We start from the raw sequence: 21,004 nt of genomic DNA, 5'->3' as shown, positions 1-21,004 counted from the left end.
CCCGCTGGACTTTGTTTCTGAGCTTATTCCTAAGCTCCTGGGGAGTGAGAATTTTCCGGGCAGGGTCGTGGTGGATAGAGCACACCGTGCCCTGGGCCCCAAGCCAGCTGACGGGGACCGGCCTCGTCCTTTAATTGTAAGGCTGCACTACTACCAAACCCGCGAGCGTATCCTGAGGATGGCAGCACAAAAAGCTCCGCTGCAGTACAATGGGGCGAAAGTTTTTATCTTTCCGGATTTGACCGCGGAGGTGCTGACACGGCGCAAGAAGTTTGAAGAAATCCGCAAACGATGCAGGGCGGCCAATCTACGCTACGGCTTTATTCATCCGGCTCGGTTTCGGGTGACGATGGACGGGGTCACACAGACTTTCGATAAGCCGGAGGCAGCCAAAAAATTCCTGGACCAGAAACTGGCCGCGGGGTCGGATGAGTAGGGCTCTCCAACACAACGGTTTACGTCCTCGATTATATGTTTTCTCTGTATAAGCCTTATTATTGCTGTTCTTCTGGGCGTGTTGCTGTGGACTCATATAGCTTGGGTCAGTATTGTTGCTGATATTGCTCCCTACAATGTGGACAATATATGCCCTCAGGGTCCTTGTTTATTTTTTGATTTGCTGTATGGGAGCCTAGTAATGCTCGCACATACTGTATATGGTTTATATGGCTCTCGTATTTTAATTTATCTGAATTTTCGCCTTTTTTTTTTTTTTTATAAAGTGTCTTATAAACCTCTCTTTGCTGGTGTGGGGCTGCGGGATGGGTTACGGGAAGGATTGTAGCTACTACTATGTTCCTACTGGGTATGTTGGGTGGAGACGGGCTTCGATGGGGGGGGCCCCTCATTTTTGGTGGGACTGTTTTTTGTGTTTTATGTTTGGATGTTCTTGTTCTATGGTGGTACAAGCTTAAACATGGTAATTTCAGAGTGTATGACTACTGGTTAGCTAGTCGAATTGGGATAAGTAGCATTTATGTTAAATACACTCAATAAGTCTACACTGAGGTTGATTAGTTGGAATGTGAAAGGCCTGGGTAATCCTGTAAAAAGGGCTAAAGTTCTTGCACACCTTAAACGATTGCAACCTGACATAATTTTTCTACAGGAGACGCATGCTAAACGCAAGGTTCAGTCAGTGCTCCGTGCTAATTGGTTGGGTCAGGCATACAATGCTAATTTTGGAGCTAAAGCAAGAGGGGTTGCAATTTTGTTCAGGAAGAATATTCCCTTCTGTCAAAGCACAGTTACTGCGGATCCAGGGGGAAGGTACCTCACTCTTACAGGTCTCTTGAACTCCTTACCTGTCACCTTTGTAAACGTATACGGTCCTAACTTTGATTGCCCTGAATTTTTTCAAAGGACTTTTAAGCTGCTGCCAAATGTGAATAATTCTCATATTGTAATAGCTGGGGATATGAATCTGGTACTGGACACCCGCTTGGATAAAAGTGCATCGGCCCATACCCAACAGTCTAAATCCGGTCATGCTGTGAAGAGTGCGTTGAAAAACATGAACATGGTGGATACTTGGAGATTACTCTACCCCACAGGCAGGGCTTACTCCTTTTTCTCTTCCGTTCATGGGTCGTACTCCCGTATTGATTATATCTTTCTAGACTCTAAACTTGTTCATATTATGAGGGATGTCACCTACCATCCCATTTTGATTTCTGACCATGGCCCTGTGTCCATTAATCTGGATTTTGCAGGTTTAGCTACCTTACAGAGACGGGATTGGCGCTTTGACCCAACTCTGCTTAAAGATGAGACCTTTCATAAGAAATTAGAGGAGCACATTTTGGATTTTCTTAATGATAATGATAAAGGCGATGTTGACGATGCAATTCTCTGGGAGAGTATGAAGGCAGTAATTCGAGGCCACATTATTTCGTTCTCTGCAGCTAAACGTAAATCCCAGGAAATGGCTTTGAAGGATCTTGAGTTAAATTTACTGCAGCTAGAACAAACTTATCAGTCCTCTCCCAATATAGAATTACTGGGCAAAATTACTAAATTGAAGTGCGAGTATAGTTCTCTGCTCAGCAAACAAGTTTGCCTTCAAATCACTAAGTGTAAGCGAACATTCTTTGAACTAGGTGATAAGCCTCATAGGTTGCTTGCAAGATTACTTAGAAAAACACAAGCATCGCAAACAATACTGTCAATTAATGACGAGCATGGGCAGACCACTAGAAACCCCCAAGAAATAAACAAGTGTTTTGAAGACTTCTATCGTGATCTCTATAGCTCTAAGAGTTCTGCGAGTCAGTCGTCAATTGAGGACTTTCTGGAAAAGTGTGATCTCCCGAAATTGGATGATGAGGCAGTTGCAGATTTGGAGGCGGACTTTACATTAGATGAGATTAAGACAGCTATTCAACAGATGTCAAATAATAAGGCCCCTGGACCGGATGGTTTTGGAGCAGAGTTCTATAAAGCTTACTCCTCATTGCTAGCTCCTCTGATTTTGCGTATGTTTAACTACTCAAAATTGTCTGGCTCTTTGCCATGTTCATTATATCATGGGGTAATTTCGTTGATTCTTAAAAAAGATCGTGATCCTATGTCTGTCTCGTCCTATCGACCTATATCTCTCCTTTCTGTTGAGACCAAGATATTAACGAAAGTTTTATCAAACCGCCTTAAGGATCATATTGCTAAACTTATCCACCCGGATCAAACAGGGTTTATCCCTAACCGCTACATTTATTTTAACTTGCGTAGATTGTTTAATCTCATATATAGTTCTGCTAGGTGTTCGGATGATTCTGTGGTAATAGCTTTGGATGCTGAAAAGGCTTTTGATCAGGTCGAGTGGCCGTATATGTTTACTGTATTATCCAAATTTGGATTTGGTGATTCTTTTATTAATTGGATTAGAATTCTGTACAAAGGACCTATGGCCTCGGTGAGGACTAATAATGATGTATCGGTTCCTTTTCGATTGCACAGGGGCACGCGTCAGGGAGATCCCATCTCTCCTTTTATTTTTGCCCTGGCCCTAGAACCTTTAGCAGCCCGTATACGGCTCAGTTCTGATATACAACCGATTATGCATCAGGGTATTCCTCATAAGTTCTCCGCTTATGCTGATGACGTTGTCTTATTCGTGTCGAAACCCAAGACCTCGATCGGTCCACTATTGCAACTTATTAACGAATTTGGCTCTCTCTCAAGGTATAAGATAAACTGGACAAAGAGTGAACTCATGCCTCTGTCGGACGGGGTGGACATGACTTACTTACATAGTACTCCATTTAGAATAGCGCTGGATATGTTTAAATGTCTCGGTATCACAGTCACGCGTAAGGTGTCACAGCTTTTAAAGAAAAATTGGGATAGAAAAGTTAAACAATTGGAGAAGAATATTGAGTTCTGGGTCACATTGCCAATTTCCATGGTGGGGCGGATTAATGCCATCAAAATGGTAGTTTTGCCCAGATTTTTGTACATCTTCCAGTCAATTCCAGTGTGCGTTCCCCAGTCATATTTTAAGAAGTTGGAATCTATTGTATCCTCTTTTGTTTGGTCGGGTAAGGTTCCTAGAATTTCCAGAAAACATCTTGTTAAACATAAGACTTGTGGTGGCCTTGGACTCCCAAACTTTAGGTTATATTATATGGCTGCACACTTAAATGTTTTTTCTTTTTGGCGAAGGTGTGCTCCAGGTGCTAGTTTGGAAGGACAACCCGCATGGTTGATGATGGAACACCTATCTTGTAGACAAACTTGTCTCCCGGCCCTGCTTAATAGCCCGATAAAAGTGAAGAATACACTATATGGCAGAAATCCTGTGGTTCAAAATTCAATTAAGGTTTGGAACCAACTATTGGACACAGTAAAGGCTCCTAAAATGTATTTGGATGCTCCGCTATGTAACAACCATGCCTTCAGGCCTGGGCTGGAGGACAGCACGTTTGTGTCATGGCAGGGAAGAGGGATTTGTTCTCTCAAAGATATTTACATTAATGGATATTTTCCATCTTTTCAACAACTGAGGGTGAAATTTAATCTTCCTAATTCACATTTTTTCAGATTTTTACAGTTAAGACATTTCATCAAAGCATCTGTTCCACGATACGGTCTGATTCCTCGAAGCCCAGTGCTTGACAGCTTCATGTCGGTTGAGCCCTATACTAGAGGTGCTGTGTCCCGCTTTTACAGGGCCTTACTGGATATGTGCAGTCCTTCCTCTGATACTTTTAGGGAGCAGTGGCAGGAAGAACTGGGGGTGGATGTTCCTGATGATCTTTGGCAAGAGTGCATTAAGAATGTATATTGTAGTTCTGTAAATGCTAGACACTGTTTGATCCAATTTAAGGTTGTGCATAGGTTGCACTTCTCTCCCACTAAACTGGAAAAGATATATAGGAACGTCTCAGCCCTCTGTGTTAAGTGTTCAAGTGGTCGAGGAACTTTATCTCACCTTTTCTTTCAATGCCAAAGGCTGCGGCCTTTTTGGAATCATCTGTTTGATTTTTTGTCCAAAGCCATTGGCAGGGTGGTCCCATGTACCCCCTTTGCAGCGTTGTTCGGGGTGTGTGAACTGGGATGGGCAAGGGACAAGACGGAGATGCAGGTTGTGTCAATGACCACACTTGTGGCTAGAAAGCTGATACTTCTCTGCTGGAAGTCTGATAAACCCCCTACCTTCGAAATGTGGTTGAGAGCATTTGGAAATGTACTCCATCTGGAAAAAATCAGGTTTACCCTGTCTAACCGAGAGAGTGTGTTTGATAAGATTTGGCAACCGGTCGTTAGCCTGATGGACAACCTTAATTGAAGTATACTCTGTCTTGACATTTATGTATGATGTATCACCACCTTGTTGACTTGCCGTTCACCTTCTATTGTGTTCTTTTGGAAGGTGATTGTTGTATGCTACTCAATTATAAAATCAATAAAAATATATTAAAAAAAAAAAAGAATTTCTTGCTTTGTACAAACTAAATATAAAAGTGAAAAACAAGTACATTTTTGCCACCCGCTGGGAAACTAGTCAGGTTTTTAATATATAATTTGGTTACTAGATTGTTACTAAATTTGTTAGTAGATAATTGATGAGATACTAGATTATTAACAGACAGTCAAACACCTTCTCCATATACAGATTAGTATTACAGAAAAAATATAACATTTTAAAATATAAACAATATACTATTAATATATTTATATTAACAATATATATTAGCAGTAGATGTGCAGGGAATGGGAGGGAAGGTGCACGAAAAGCAAAAACATGTCATCGTTTCTGTCACTCACAAACAGGTGAAATATAAATTTAAAAAAAGAAATATCTGCAGGGTGAAAGGTATCGGATTTACAGAAATGTTACCAAGAGACAATGGGAAGGAAAGAAAATGCCTTAAGCCTAGGATAGAACAAGTTTGGAAAGTTGGAAAAGTGTCCCGTTTCTGTGGCCCTTTTGGATACATTGAAGGTCAGTTTGGAATTGATGGATGAAAGTGTGTTTGTTTTTTGAAAAGTGAAAATATGTGATGGTAAATCTATCTGGAAGATTGGCTATATGTTTTAATAGCATTCTTCTCATCTGATAGAAATCAAAATCATCCAAATGTATGATTTATTCCTCATGACATAGACATAGACACATAGCACTCCACTCTTTTTGGCCTCAGGCTTGGAGGTGCTGATTCTCGTTCCTGCTGCTTCACATTAGGCTGCAAACCTCTCTAGTGTGAGCTGGAGGCCACCACCTGATGAAGTCAATGGAACCACATCATCTGCAAAAAGCAGAAAGCTATTCTGAGGCCAACAAAGTGGAGGCTTTCTGCCATCTGGCTATGCCTAGAAATTCTGTCCATAAAAATTATGAACAGGAGTGACAAGGACAGCCCTTTGTTCCCATTTATTCTACCTGAAACTATTAAAATTGCCATAAACATTCCTAACAGCCTGAAAGAAGATTTGAAACAAGGAGAAAATTTCATGAGAACGCTGGGCTTAAAATCTGTTGAAACAGGTCTTATCAGAATCAGAATCAGAATACTTTATTGATCCCTGGGGGAAATTATTTTTTGTTACAGTGCTCCATTTTAAACCAACATTAAGACAAGACAGACAATACGCTAACTAAGAATAGTACAATATATACATATATATACATACATACATACATAAGTCACTTATAAATAAATATTTGGAAAAGAAACATGTGTAGTTGTAGCAGCAAACAGTGTGTTAAGTGGATGCGTTGTACAGGGAGATGGCCACAGGCAGGAATGATTTCCTGTGTCGTTCAGTGGTGCTTTTCGGTAATCTCAGTCTCTCACTGAACGAGCTCCTGTGACTGACCAACATGTCATGGAGTGGGTGGGAGGTGTTATCCAACATTGTCTTTATCTTGGACAGCATCCGCCTCTCCGACACCACCTTGAGGGAGTCCAGCTCCATCCCCACAACATTGCTGGCCTTACGGATCAGTTTATTAAGTCTGTTGGCATCTGCGACCCTCAGCCTGCTCCCCCAGCATGCAACAGCATAGAGGATCGCACTGGCGATGGATTGATGATTCAAAAGTTTTTGATTTAAATCAATGTAAGTATGTACGGAGGAGGTTAGAAGAAAGGTACAACAGTTTTTTATACCCATCCAATAACCATGGTGTATGTCACAGTTTGTGGCTGGAACCTGGAGCCTGGAGAACTATTCCTAAAGACATTAAAGAAAAAATTACAAGCTTGTAAAACAGAGTTCAGGCTGTGCTGAAAAATAAAGATGGTCATACCAAATATTGACTTTGAAGCTCAATAGAATAGTTTTTGCCTTTTACTGTACATGTGTATTCCCACCTATGTTTGCGCATGTTTCAATAAATCACTGCACTTATTTTCCGTTTTACTGGCAAAATATAGAAAAAAGAAAGGAGGCTCAAGTCTTTTTCAGTGGATTGTGAACCACTAAAAAAAGTGAATGTGAACGTACGGAGAGAAAGCGAGAGGACCCTGGGTGAACGTGCCTGTGTGATTTTACTCCATATCCCGGCATCCACCGCGGCACCGCCCTGTTATCTCATTGACGGTCAGCGGGGAGGCCTTTCCACATCTAGCTACATTAAAAAAAACCCAACAACAACCCAAAAAACTTGAGCACTGTGTACATACCTGATGGTAAGTGGATATCTATGTCATGTTATTTCAACTCGCAAACAGTATATGTGTTGAGTAAAACCAACACAGTTTTGTTAGGGTTAGCGTATGTTAGTAGCAAGCTGCTCATCCTGGACTAGCTGTATCAAAGTGCTTTCCGGTGTCCCAGCCAGAGCGGAGCTCAGATTGGGGAGTTGATAGTTTTGTGCTGACGGCTAACATTAATATCATTACTATGCAGCCAAGTCACGGCTGGGGAAACTGAGGAGACTTGGTCTGGCTATGAGTTGCTACATGATTGGTCATATTCCTAACTTTATTGTTAAATGATTAAAACCGCGTAACTTAATTCACCTTGCCCAGACCGCCCTCCTTTGCTAGCTTAACTAGTTAACTTAGCAAACGAATCTCTACCGGGAGTGTTAGCTAAGGCTGACTAGCTCATTCCGCAGCTAACTTAAAATGACGTGCAGGTAACTTCTCGTACCATCTCCTGTTAACAGACCAGCGTGTCTTCTCTGTCTTATGCGTATGATCGTCTTCTGTAATCGGCTTTAAGCTATTTCTGACAGCGCTCTGAGGCAATGAGTAAGTCATGTTTGCTTGCGAAGTTAACATTTTCATGCTTGCTGGCTGGCCTTGAACTCGAGAGGCTGTTGCAGGGACTCAAACATTTTAATGTGCATTTTAACAACGTAGCTGGATAATATATGTTCAAAGTAAGGTGTGCTAAGCGCCACCTTAGCAAACGCTGGGTGGTTTATTAACACTTGCGTAATCCTGTCAAATCCGAACCATGGTTTGATTAACACTGGGGACGCTTTACGTCCCATTAGTGTTGGTAGTTAGCTTTTATTTCATTTCCACTATACTATAAGATAAAATACCACAATCAAATTACAGTGCCATTTCATTATAAAGTTTACAATTGCTTCATTTTACTACAATCTGTTTCAGGACACCTCAAGTGTTTCAATGGAGCTATCAGGAAGTACCACTAGCAACCATACCCTGAACTCAACAGGTGGTGGTTCATGGGAGATCAGTGACAAGGCCAAGCTTTGTCGCTTCCTCTGCTATGGCTCAGAGGGAGCCTTGTACAGTACCAGAGAGAATGGTCACATCAGCGTGGAGAAGACTGGAGCCCTGCAGTCCATGCTGCAGGAGAAACAAGGCACTGAGGTGTTGGAGGAAATAAAAAGGTTCGCTCAGGATGGGCAAGCTGTCAGACTAGAGCCCTCCATTTTTGCCTTGGCTTTGTGCTCCCAAAACCCAGATGTGAACACCAAACAGGCAGCGTTCAAAGCCCTGAAGGATGTTTGTCGTGAGCCTGCCCATCTGTTTTCTTTCATCAAGTACAAGAAGGAATTAAAAGAGCACATGAAATGTGGGATATGGGGGCGTGCCCTGAGGAGAGCACTGTCTGACTGGTACAATGAGCAAGATGCCATGAGTCTAGCTGCTGCAGTGACCAAATGTAAGCAGAGAGAGGGCTGGTCACACCAGGATCTGCTCAGACTCTCCCACACTAAACCAGCTAGAGATGGTAAGTATAGAGACCCACGTCATTTAGCCTGCAAAATGTTATTAGTAATCAGTTGAATAAACGTCTGCAGTTATCCAACTTTCTTCTTTGGGGTTTTATTGGATGTTCTCTGTTCTGAGCATATATGTGCATATTTATAAACGCCCCATGCTGAATTTTAATCAGTACAGTGTAAGTTTTTATTTTGTTTCACTTTAGTCAGTGCTAACATGCAACGCCCATCTCTTTGTGTTTTCAGCTATTGCCTTGATCAGCAAATATGTAACAAAGGGGTGGAAAGAGGTCCAGGTTGCTCATGAAAACAAAGAGAACGCCGAAGAGGTTATCAGGGTGCTTTCATATCTTGAAGTGGTGGAAAAGGTAAAGCACAGTCGGGATGAAACTGAGGTCGTCACTTTAATAGAGGAACACAAGCTTGAGAGGGAACAGCTGCTGACCGAGCATCTGAAGTTTAAACAGGCGAGTCTGTTAAATCATTTTAACCTGGTTGCTGTTTATAACATAGACCGTAGTGATAATTGATGAGATGAATCAGTTTTTACACTTGGGATCTTATTAAGATTAGAAATGCACACGAAATAAGAAGATTTTCAGTGTTCTCAGCCCAAACTGGTGACTGACTCGGCTGAGAACACGTAAAGCAGCGCACACTCATAACCACAGTTTGACAAGTGGGGAAACTGCTCACACTGAGTGACTAGACCAGTGTCCAACGCAGAAAACCACGGGGAGATGACCACAAAAATGTTTAACAACAAATCTAATCACTTAAATCACTTTCACCCAGCTGAACATACGAAGCTAGAAAAGGCAAAGTGGCTAAAGGAATACAGAACTCAGAGAAGGTACAAGCTAGCAGCGTCTGTATGAGCAATCAAAGCTTAAAAATGATTATGAGGAAAATTATGAAGGCAAGTGAAAAACAGATAGGGCTTGTGAAGTTCAAAACAAACTGGGTAGTAATGAAAGCAACTTGTATAGTTTTGTTAAATAAATATATTGTACCTGCTGTTGTTTGGTAAAGTAAAATATGCCATGTAAAGGGGGGTGTACAGCAATTTATTTTCAGTTTAGTTTTTAATCTGTACCTCCTTCCAGTGGTGGCTGTAGAGCAGGTCACTGATCAGAAGGTTGGTGGTTCGATTCCTGGCTTCCCCTAGTCTATATGCCAAATATCCTTGGGCAAGATACTAACCCAAAATTGCTCTCCGATGCATCCATCAGAGTATGAATGTGTGTGAATGTTAGCTATAAAACACTTAGAAAGATGTGCTTGTGCGAATGTGTGTGAATGGGTGAATGCACAAGTTGTGTAAAGCGCTTTGAGTGCTCAGATGAGTAGAAAAGCGCTATATAAGAACCAGTCCAGTAGCAGCACAAATGATAGAAAAGTTTATTTTTTCAGTTCTCAGAAGCTTGTAATCAGCAAAAATCTCCCTCAGCAGTTCACACTAAAAAAAATAAGAAAATTGCATCTTTAATTCAAACAGAGCATTTAGAACAGGGGTGTCAAACATGAGGCTCGAGACCCTGGAAGAGCCTGGCAAAAAGTCCAATCCGGCCCACTGGATGTCTTTGACCCACTGGACTTCCACCTGTATTTTCATAAATTTTACAGCTTGTCCTGCTGATGAAGCCCTCCTACTCACAGTCTTACACACTACATCAGATTATTAAATGAACAGAAAAGTTCCTTTTTTCTTTTTGGGTTTTCAGTACTGATAAAAGAATTCCTGTTTTTTACAGTGTGTCCACAGTAAAATAAATAAAACAACAAAACTTTCTGCTTTATAATTACAGGACAGTCTGGTAAATGAGCTACCAGAATTTCTTTATCATGTAGTAAAACTGAGATGCCCTGTTGAAATTGCACCTCTTTATTTATATTGAAATATTGGAGGGATTAAATGTGCAGCTACACGTAGTTACACTGACAGAAAGGGGACTTTCCTAGGTCTGGCCCACTTAGGATTAAAGTTCTGTTTATCTGGCCCCTGATATAAAATAAGTTAAACATCCCTGGTTTAAAAAGTAACTGCTTTCTTGTTTACTACCTAAACACCAAATATCATAAATGATCTTTACTATCTCACGTCCTGAACTGCTAGGACTTTTTTTTTTTTTTTTTTTTTTTTCCAGTTTTTGGCGGTTGGGGTGAGCCCCTTGTAAGTTCCTGCTCACTGCGGAAAAGTGTTCCCTGGAGGGGGAAAAAATCAAAACATTTCTTATCTGTAAAACTGCAATGTTCAGGTAGACTGAAGCCTAATGTAAAGAATGTGGGAATGTATTTTTCTACATCTAACAGGATGTGTGGTGGTTGTTTTCTGCAGGTATGGAGCGCTTTGTTGAAGGAAATGCCTCTCCATTCGGTGGTAAAGATGTTAGGTAGGCTGACATCTGGCAAAGTTCTTGAACCGGGAAGCTCAGAAACACAGTTTTTATGTGACAGAATTCAAAGTGAGACGGCACTAAAACAGGTAAGGCTCACAACTTCTACCAGAAATGTTATTTTGTTTTTAATTATGCAGAGTTCAATATTTAGGAATTAAATGTCTCCTAAAATCACCAGGCAAAGATCCACCCTTTCAGTATACTTTTGGCTACAGAAAACTACAAAAAAGGCCATGGCTATCAGGGTAAACCGAAATGGGAAGCAGACCGCAACATCCTTAAAGCTATGGACTCTGCCTTTTACAAGAGCTTTATGGTATGTTGTTGTAATTTTCAAAACTTTCTCCAGTTGTTGCAGAAGATGTCAGCAGCAGTTCTTTAACGTGAATGTCCTGTTCTGCTGTAACTCTGTCCTCAGAATGTGGAGCCTGTGGGTAAATGCTTTGTTGTGGCAGTAGATATGAGCGGGTCACCGAGCAGCATTGTCCCAGGAACGTCGATCAGCACTGCTGCTGCTGCAGCCGCTATTGCCATGGTAAGACTGTACTACAGCCAGATGATGCTATCTGGTTAGTTGGAACAGCTGCATCTTCAAACAGGGCTCAGGCTGCCCCATCTTTAGAGAGATCCTGGGTGATGGCATGGGACTGTTGACGCATACTGTGAATTCCCTGAAAATTCCTTTCTCAGTATGTTAGCGCATAGGCCCTAACAGTGGTGTACTGTGTGTGAATGTGCATGCAGGATAAAGGCATTTTAGTCAGGGTAACTAAATGGCTTTCTTTTGACCTTGGCTTTGACACAGATTTTTGCAAGGACGGAGGCTGACACACATGTGCTTGTCTACTCTGAAGAGGCTATGGTACCATTCTCTATTTCTGCTGATATGACTCTCAAAGAAGCAACCGATGAACTGGTTAAGGTAAGGCTTTACAGAACATTAAAGGTGACGAGATAATACGAGCGACTGAACAGTTCCTTTCAGGAATATACAATACAATATTTGTTGCAGACGAGCAACTAGAGGCATTTTTTTTCTTCTTCTTCTTCCACCTTCACATCAAAGTACTGCAAAGCAGTGCTGGTTAGCTCAACTACCACCTGTTTATTGTCCTCTCACATAGAGCACGAGAGAAAGGGGTGCACAGCCATCAGGTAGTGCCTTTATGTTGCAGTTCCAGAGTGAGAGCAGAGACTGCACCGTTCCCATTCAATGGGCCACGGAGAACAGGAAAGCTGTAGATGTGTTCGTCACTTTGAGCAACAACCCACTGTGGACGCTTACTGCCAGCCTGGTGGAGTCTCTGAAGAAGCACAGAGAAGTATGTTTGTTTTTTCACATCTGGGGTTGAATTAAATAATGGCCTTGTGTGGTAAAGATTGTTTTTGAACATATACAATACCAAGCAAAGATTAACGGGATGGGGTTGTTGTGCTATTTTTATTCACATTGTTCCATAGATGGCTGATAGGGCACAGTTAATTTTACAGCATTAAAAGTTCTCCTTTAAACTCCTTTATCTAAAAGGTTACTTAAAATATGTACTAAGTGACGATGACAAATGTAACATTTTTACAATAAACATGGTTTGTGTATATTCTCAACAGACATCAGGAGCTAATTCGAAGCTGGTGATGTGTAACCTGACTAACATTGGAATTGCCATCCCAGACACAGAAGACCGGGGTTTGCTGACCATCTCTGGCTTCGACCTTGGAGCTTTTAGTGTCATTCGTAATTTGGCCCAAGATCTGATCTGATAAGATTTCTGGGACTTTTCTTGAGAAATGTAATGAGTGTAGAATATGAAGGCAAAGAGTGGACCAATGAGGCTCATTTAGCATGTAGAGTGTCCCAAAACAGCACTAATCCAAAAGATGCTGACAATTTCAATTCCAGTTTTTCTTTGTTTTCTCTTGCTCACCATTCAGTCGACAAAGTGTCCAGCAGGCTGGACAACACTTTGGAAATGTAAAATGCATCTATATTTCGTGAAAATTGAATAGCAAGTGATTAAGACATGGTATGTGTTAATGTTTTTAAGAGTCTCTATATGATCAGCTGTTCAGTACTTTGGTGGATTTTGATGGATCGTGATTTAAGTGGGGGAAAAATGAACCAATTCAACATTTGTAGCAAGAGGTTGGCAGGTTAAGGGGAACACTGCAAGAGTCAGTCATAGGGTGTTTGCAGATGTAGGTTTACTTCGGGGGGATTACCTGTAGTTTTCAACATGCATGCAGCAACATGCAGTTAGCAGGTTTGATGTAGAGATACTTAACATCAATGAAAGAGAAACCTGACACAAAGCACACAAAGTCAATGGTAAAACTTGGAGTTGCTTTTTATTGTGTTAATTTCACAGATTTCTTAGATCAGAAAAGTTTTTTCAAGTATTAACATCTTGGATTCCTTTTACACAGTCTTTGCTTTAGCTTAGCCACAAATTTTAGTTGTTCTAACATTTGTTTGACCCTAAGCCCAGTTTATTGTTTTAAAGCTGAGTTTTCTGTTTTCTTCTCGTGAGGTTATACTTTAAAAGAAATGTGGTGACACTTTTTATAAAGTAAATTTGGATTCAGTTTTAACAACACACTAATGCCAATGTTTGGGGGTTTTTTTGTTTTTTTTTTGAAAAGTTTGTGTTTCAGTCTGAATTCTATGCATCAGAATTTACATTTTACTGTAATAAAGTATCTGGAAAGGACCAATCATAGCTCTCTGATACCCGTTACCTTATCTTTAATGTGACATTGTTCGTTCTGAAAACTGCTACCTTTCCAGAAAACTTGATATGAATGAATTATTGTGAAAATTATTTGAATGTACTTTTATAAAACCTGTAATGGTCAATTTAAAAAACGTTTTATATTTCTCCAGACACAGAATAAACGTGCACAGCTTAGAGTTTTAGAGACAGGGCCTGTTAATTTTTGAGGAAATGTAAACAAATGATTACAGTGGTGCTTTTTGTTTTAGTCAACAGTAATAATTACTGAGAATATTCAGTAAGCTTTACTTATCACGGTGTCATTTAGTCTTCATAGAATTAAAAGAAAAATACACACTGACCATGTAACTGTGAAGGATGTTTGTCCCAACATGCTGATCTTTTCATTTTTAATTTTAAAGCAACATCCACAGTCTTTTTGGTCAACATATAAAATATTTATAACATGACTGTTGACACAGCGTTTTAGGAGATGGACATGAGATTTGGTCGTTCTCAAGTGTTTCACAACCATTCTGTTGTATCTGTCCTGCTTAACATGTACCTACTGTAGCGGCGATGTAAAGCCCTTCCTAATAAACAACTTGCTGCTCTGGAAATGCGCTTTCATTTTACCAATAACTGCCTGAGTTGTTGAACTGATACATCACTGTGATCAAAGTAAAGTTTACAGTTTAACCTCCTAAGACCCCGAACTCTTCCACGGCATGCATCTTTCATATTTGGGCATATTGGGGCCCAATGAATGTAAAAACAAAGAATTACCAGATTTTTTGTTTTTTAACAAAAATAAGAGCCACATATGAGGATATTCATTAAAATTTCGATAGAACAGTAGCAGTATTATGTCCTTGTAAGTGGATATCAGGCCCTTGTAGAGCAAAATTGAATATTTTGGTCTAAATACCCCAAAATGTGCCGTCCACACATGTGGACGCCAGGTCCTAGGAGGTTAAAGCGGGTCAAGATCAGGCATCTAGAGAGGCCGCACGACGTTGATAACTAGGGGCCTCGCAAACACACTGCTCTACACACATACAACTGAAGATGGCGGATGTGTTGAGTGTTCTTCGTCAGTATAACATCCAGAAAAAGGAGATTGTTGCTAAAGGAGATGAAGTTATATTTGGGGAGTTCTCCTGGCCCAAGAATGTCAAGACCAACTACATAATCTGGGGGTATGTCATAAAACACAAAATCTTTAATTATTAGTGCAACAGGAAGGTCTTTCCCATAGACTACTTTACTAGCTTTCATGAAAGCTAATGTATGTCCTTTAAACTTAGCTCGAGAGAGGAAAAGCCAAACTTGTAGTATTGTGTAATGCTAATTAATCATGGACGTAGCTCAGAGTTGTTTCACGGAGTCAGAAATCCAGAGAGTCGAGTTGAAACACCTGTGTGTTTGTTTTTCTCTTTTAGTCCCTACAGTCATGACTATAAACGTCTTTCTTCACCGTGCAAAAACCAAACTTTGTGCATGTGACGCAGAAACTGAAGTTGCAAGGAGCAGTGCTTTAGCTAGCAGGAGAACCGTTGACAGTGGTTGATAAAGTGACTTTGGCTTTATATTCAAGCCTTAATGCGGTTCACATCAAACCACCTTAAGTGTGCATCACGCAGTAATTCACTTAAAGTTTGTTAGTTGTAAAACTGGACGCCTGCATGCTTTTTAATGTATTTTGCTTCTTTTGATCTTTAGTACTGGTAAAGAGGGGCAGCCCAAAGAGTACTATACCTTGGACTCTATCTTGTTCTTTCTCAACAATGTGCACCTGCCGCATCCATCCTATGTGCAAAGAGCTGCAGTAAGTGCTCTGGAGTTCATATGAAACAGCCCAGAATCTGTCAGTATCAATCCTTCATTGCTTACCAACGTGTTGTTTGAGGACAATCCTGATTCCAGCCCACATTTTGTCATACATGCAGCATCTTGTAAACTTTAAAGAGTGTTGACTTTTATGATTGTGTGTTGTTTATAGACAGAGAACATCCGTGCTGTCAGACGACCTGATCGAAAGGACTTGCGTACATATCTTAATGGCGAGAGCTGTAAGTAGCGCTTGGGCGCTGAGGAGGGGGCTTTCTGTGGCATCTAGTACAGGTGTTGTCATTCCTGGTTTTGGTTCGCTGAAAATTTGCTTCAAATGTTGTTTTTGTCCATTTGCAGCCACGTCAACGAGCATCGACAGAAGTGCGCCCATAGAAATAGGTCTGCAAAGCCGGACACAAGGTAAAGTTACAGCATTTTTACAACATGATGTGGAATTACTACCGTATTTTCACGACCATAAGGCGCACTGTGCTAAAAGGCGCAGTCTCAGTTATGTGTGCCCTTACTGTATTTAACACACACATAAGGCGCACTGGATTATAGGGTGCATACAAGTACCGTATGCGTATTTAAAAATAAAGCGGGAGCAAACCTGAATTCGGTACCTTACTCACATTTCTATTGCCGGTAATCGTCACATCAACAACACACAAGCATACAAGTGTGCATATTTAAAAATAAAGCAGGAGCAAAACTGAGTTTGGTACTCACATTTTTATCATCAATCAAACCCATCGAAGTCCTCATCCTCTGTGTCTGAATTGAACAGCTGCGCTAAATCTCCATCAAACATGCCAGGTTCACTGTCTTCACTGTCAGAGTCACTTTCCGTGCCGTGCGGCTCCTCGGAAACGATGCCAGCTTTTGCGAAAGCTCGAACAACAGTGCCAGCAGACATGTTAGCCCAAGCATCTACAATCCATTGGCAAATTGTGGCGTAACTCGCCCGGCGCTGCCTTCCACTCTTAGTGAAACTGTGGTCTCCACCGGTCATCCATCGCTCCCAGGCCGCTCGCAGCCTTACTTTGAACGGGCGGTTCACACCGATGTCCAGCGGTTGGAGTTCCTTTGTCAGGCCTCCCGGAATGACAGCAAGCTCACAGTTCATTTGTTTCACTAGTTTTTTCACATCGGCTGTGAGATGGGCACGCATAGAGTCACAGATTAAGAGCGATGGTGATGCGTGGAAAAAAAAAAAAAAACACCTGGTCTCCTTACATACACCTCCCTCAGCCAGTCTTTCATCATTTCCTCATCCATCCAGCCCTTTTCATTTGCCTTAATGATGATTTCTGCTGGAAACTTCTCTTTAGGCAAAGTCTTTCGCTTTAAAATCACCATAGGCGGCAGTTTCTGTCCATTAGCATGGCAGCCAAGCACAACAGTAAAAGAAGACTTTTCATACCCCGTTGTGCGTATCGCTACCGTGCTGGTCCCCTGCTTCTCCACAGTGTGACTCACCGGGATGTCAAAAGTGAGCGGGACCTCGTCCATGTTAGTGATGTGGCTGGGCTGGATGTTTTTGTCGCCGATGTGTTTGCTGCAGTAGGAGCGGAAGATGGCCAGCTTTTCCTTATACCATAATCCGCTGGAAGTTGCTGCGCTACCATAGTCCTGGTCCGGATGGAAAAATGGCACCGTTTCATAAAATGAAAGCACCAAGACGGACCTCCTTGGAAATGTTCAATGTTCATCTCTTCAGCTAGTGAAACTGCTTTTAGCCGAATGGTGACCGTCAAAACGCTTCTCCCGCTCGCTCTTTGCTCGATGATCCACCGCTCGAGTCTTTCCTCCAACTCGGGCCACCTCGCCTTATGTCCGCGGAAACTCAGCTGCGTTTTCTTGACCTGCCGGAGCTTGTTTTCCAGCTTCCTCCATTTGCGAACCATCGATTCGTTAATCTTAAATTCTCTCGCCGCTGCTCGATTTCCATGTTCCTCCGCGTAGCTGATGGCCTTCAGTTTAAACTGTGCTTCGTAAGCGTGTCTCTTTGCCATTTTCAGGGTTGTTAAAACAACGATGTCCTGCATAATGCACATACCTGTTCTTTTATACAGGTATGTGCGATTGTCCCGGTATATACGATCAACGCCCACACTTCACCCTTTAACGTTCTCATGGTGTTCTCTACTACGTCCTCCTTACAACACACAGGGCGCACTGCGCTATAGGGCGCGCCGCACTTTTTGAAGAAAATCTAAGACTTTTAAGTGCGCCTTATGGTCGTGAAAATACGGTACTTATAAATGCTAGTGCTGATATTAATAATGGCACTGTCCTGTCGCTAATAGTCATATTTTTGCAAATATTTTCTATTGAATAAGTGAAGGAATTTATGTTTCGCACAGTGAAATAATGTTTTTTTTTGTTTCCTTTCTCTTTGTTATTGTTGTTTGTTTTGTTTTTTTTAGTCAGAAGAGAAGCTGATGAGGCATTTTCTGAAGCCAAAAAACCAAGAGTTGAGGTAAATTATGTTACTTCAGATGGCTTATGTGGTTTTTCTGTGTGGTATCATTAGAAATGTGATGCTTCAACCCTCCTTTGATGGCTGTGTTTACCTTGTAAACCTTGCATACATACAACTGAAGATGGCGGATGTGTTGAGTGTTCTTCGTCAGTATAACATCCAGAAAAAGGAGATTGTTGCTAAAGGAGATGAAGTTATATTTGGGGAGTTCTCCTGGCCCAAGAATGTCAAGACCAACTACATAATCTCGGGGTATGTCACGAAGCACCTTATTAATTATTATTAGTGCAACAGGGAGGTCTCTTCCATAGACTATAGAGCCAATTTTACTAGCTTTCATGAAAGCTAATGTATGTCCTTTAAACTTAGCTCGAGAGAGGAAAAGCCAAACTTGTAGTATTGTGTAATGCTAATTAATCATGGACGTAGCTCAGAGTTGTTTCACGGAGTCAGAAATCCAAAGAGTCGAGTTGAAACACCTGTGTGTTTGTTTGTTTTCTCTTTTAGTCCCTACAGTCATGACTATAAACGTCTTTCTTCACCGTGCAAAAACCAAACTTTGTGCATGTGACGCAGAAACTGAAGTTGCAAGGAGCAGTGCTTTAGCTAGCAGGAGAACCGTTGACAGTGGTTGATAAAGTGACTTTGGCTTTATATTCAAGCCTTAATGCGGTTCACATCAAACCACCTTAAGTGTGCATCACGCAGTAATTCACTTAAAGTTTGTTAGTTGTAAAACTGGACGCCTGCATGCTTTTTAATGTATTTTGCTTCTTTTGATCTTTAGTACTGGTAAAGAGGGGCAGCCCAAAGAGTACTATACCTTGGACTCTATCTTGTTCTTTCTCAACAATGTGCACCTGCCGCATCCATCCTATGTGCGAAGAGCTGCAGTAAGTGCTCTGGAGTTCATGTGAAACAGCCCAGAATCTGTCAGTATCAATCCTTCATTGCTTACCAACGTGTTGTTTGAGGACAATCCTGATTCCAGCCCACATTTTGTCATACATGCAGCATCTTGTAAACTTTAAAGAGTGTTGACTTTTATGATTGTGTGTTGTTTATAGACAGAGAACATCCGTGCTGTCAGACGACCTGATCGAAAGGACTTGCGTACATATCTTAATGGCGAGAGCTGTAAGTAGCGCTTGGGCGCTGAGGAGGGGGCTTTCTGTGGCATCTAGTACAGGTGTTGTCATTTCAGGTTTTGGTTCGCTGAAAATTTGCTTCAAATGTTGTTTTTGTCCATTTGCAGCCACGTCAACGAGCATCGACAGAAGTGCGCCCATGGAAATAGGTCTGCAAAGCCGGACACAAGGTAAAGTTACAGCATTTTTACAACATGATGTGGAGTTTAATATTGAATAAGTGAAGTAAAGGAAGGTGGTATGAAGGCATTTGTTTTGTGCTGTGAAATTGTTTGTTTTTGTTTCTTTTTTGTTTGTTATTGTTTTTTTTAGTCAGAAGAGAAGCTGATGAGGCATCTTCTGAAGCCAAAAAAAACAAGAGTTGAGGTAAATTATGTTACTTCAGATGTCACATGTGGCTGATATTGTTCTCTGTGTGGTATCATTAGAAATGTGATGCTTCAAACATCCCCCACCCCCCAGTCAGGACACTGAAATTGACAAAGTCTGAATATCTTAACTTTTAGAATTTTCTGCAGTTTGGGCAGTTAAAGATGTTTGATATTATATCACATTTTATCCTGTAATTTGCTAATAATGTGAAAACTGCTTTCACCCCAAGGATGAGGAATGTGTGTGTCTGGCTGCCCGTCTAGAGGACCATAAAGAAGGCAATGTGCAAAGCTGGTGATGTGTGGCCTGACTTACATTGGAATTGCCATCTCAGACACAGAAGACCGGGGTTTGCTGACCATCTCTGGCTTCAACCTTGGAGTTTTAGTGTCATTCGTAATTTGGCTGATCTGATCTGATAAGATTTCTGGGACTTTTCCTGAGTAATGTAATGAGTGTAGAATATGAAGGCCAATTCAACATTTGTAGCAAGAGGTTGGCAGGTTAAGGGGAACAATGCATGAGTCACAGTTATAGGGTGTTTGCAGATGTAGGTTTACTTCGGGGGGATTACCTGTAGTCTTCAACATGCATCTATGGTATGAGTTAGCAAGTTTAATGTAGAGATACTTAACATCAATGAAAGAGAAACCTGAAACAAAGCACACAAAGTCAATGGTAAAACTTGGAGTTGCTTTTTATTGTGTTAATTTCACAGATTTCTTAGATCAGAAAAGTGTTTTTCAAGTATTAACATCTTGGATTCCTTTTACACAGTCTTTGCTTTAGCTTAGCCACAAATTTTAGTTGTTCTAACATTTGTTTGACCCTAAGCCCAGTTTATTGTTTTAAAGCTGAGTTTTCTGTTTTCTTCTCGTGAGGTTATACTTTAAAAGAAATGTGGTGACACTTTTTATAAAGTAAATTTGAATTCAGTTTTAACAACACACTAATGCCAATGTTTGGGATTTTTTTTGTGTGTGTAAAAAGTTTGTGTTTCAGTCTGAATTCTCTGCATCAGAATTTACATTTTACTGTAAGAAAGTACTGTAATAAGCTTTACTTATCACGGTGTCATTTCGTCTTCATAAACAAAAGAACAATAAACTGACCATGTAACTGTGAAGGATGTTTGTCCCAACATGCTGATGTTTTCATTTTTAATTTTAAAGCAACATCCAACATATAAAATATTTATAACATGACTGTTGACACAGCGTTTTAGGAGATGGACATGAGATTTGGTCGTTCTCAAGTGTTTCACAACCATTCTGTTGTATCTGTCCTGCTTAACATGTACCTACTGTAGCGGCGATGTAAAGCCCTTCCTAATAAACAACTTGCTGCTCTGGAAATGCGCTTTCATTTTACCAATAACTGCCTGAGTTGTTGAACTGATACAT

At 41.0% G+C, this 21,004-nt stretch overlaps 2 protein-coding genes across 5 annotated transcripts; both read left to right on the top strand.

Annotated features, from left to right (window-relative positions):
• Positions 1–6,991: 6,991 nt before the first annotated feature.
• Positions 6,992–14,380, top strand: ro60 (Ro60, Y RNA binding protein). 4 transcript variants are annotated; one of them, XM_004570460.5, is made up of 9 exons: positions 6,992–7,133; positions 8,070–8,658; positions 8,897–9,117; positions 10,989–11,135; positions 11,228–11,365; positions 11,468–11,584; positions 11,855–11,971; positions 12,225–12,371; positions 12,658–14,380. In XM_004570460.5, the coding sequence occupies exons 1-9, from the start codon at positions 7,131–7,133 to the stop codon at positions 12,808–12,810; spliced, it is 1,632 nt and encodes a 543-aa protein (XP_004570517.1). In that variant the 5' UTR covers positions 6,992–7,130; the 3' UTR covers positions 12,811–14,380. The 4 variants fall into 4 exon arrangements, with proteins under 4 accessions (XP_004570517.1, XP_004570514.1, XP_004570516.1 ...); XM_004570457.5 differs by having other exon boundaries at positions 12,174–12,371; XM_004570459.6 differs by lacking the exon at positions 6,992–7,133 and adding an exon at positions 7,272–7,585 and having other exon boundaries at positions 12,174–12,371.
• A 362-nt stretch (positions 14,381–14,742) lies between these two features.
• LOC105941386 (parafibromin) lies at positions 14,743–20,956 on the top strand. Its single transcript, XM_014411793.3, has 11 exons — positions 14,743–14,959; positions 15,483–15,588; positions 15,763–15,832; positions 15,951–16,013; positions 18,026–18,078; positions 18,203–18,333; positions 18,869–18,974; positions 19,149–19,218; positions 19,337–19,399; positions 19,542–19,595; positions 19,831–20,956. The coding sequence occupies exons 1-10, from the start codon at positions 14,829–14,831 to the stop codon at positions 19,592–19,594; spliced, it is 846 nt and encodes a 281-aa protein (XP_014267279.2). The 5' UTR covers positions 14,743–14,828; the 3' UTR covers position 19,595; positions 19,831–20,956.
• The last annotated feature ends 48 nt before the right edge of the window (positions 20,957–21,004 follow it).

This window comes from Maylandia zebra, linkage group LG18 (genome assembly GCF_041146795.1).
Source record: "Maylandia zebra isolate NMK-2024a linkage group LG18, Mzebra_GT3a, whole genome shotgun sequence".
Taxonomy (NCBI): domain Eukaryota; kingdom Metazoa; phylum Chordata; class Actinopteri; order Cichliformes; family Cichlidae; genus Maylandia; species Maylandia zebra.
Note: the sequence above shows the minus strand (reverse complement) of the source record. Positions and strands in the feature narration are given on the sequence as shown.

Bases quoted from the DNA above. Each gene is read 5' to 3' on its own strand.
- ro60 (XM_004570457.5), top strand. The intron at 8,659-8,896 runs GTAAGTATAGAG...TTGTGTTTTCAG, and splicing joins CACTAAACCAGCTAGAGATG to CTATTGCCTTGATCAGCAAA. The intron at 12,372-12,657 runs GTATGTTTGTTT...TATTCTCAACAG, and splicing joins CTCTGAAGAAGCACAGAGAA to ACATCAGGAGCTAATTCGAA.
- LOC105941386 (XM_014411793.3), top strand. From the start codon at position 14,829: ATGGCGGATGTGTTGAGTGTTCTTCGTCAGTATAACATCCAGAAAAAG. The intron at 14,960-15,482 runs GTATGTCATAAA...TTTGATCTTTAG, and splicing joins ACCAACTACATAATCTGGGG to TACTGGTAAAGAGGGGCAGC. The intron at 15,589-15,762 runs GTAAGTGCTCTG...TGTTGTTTATAG, and splicing joins CCTATGTGCAAAGAGCTGCA to ACAGAGAACATCCGTGCTGT.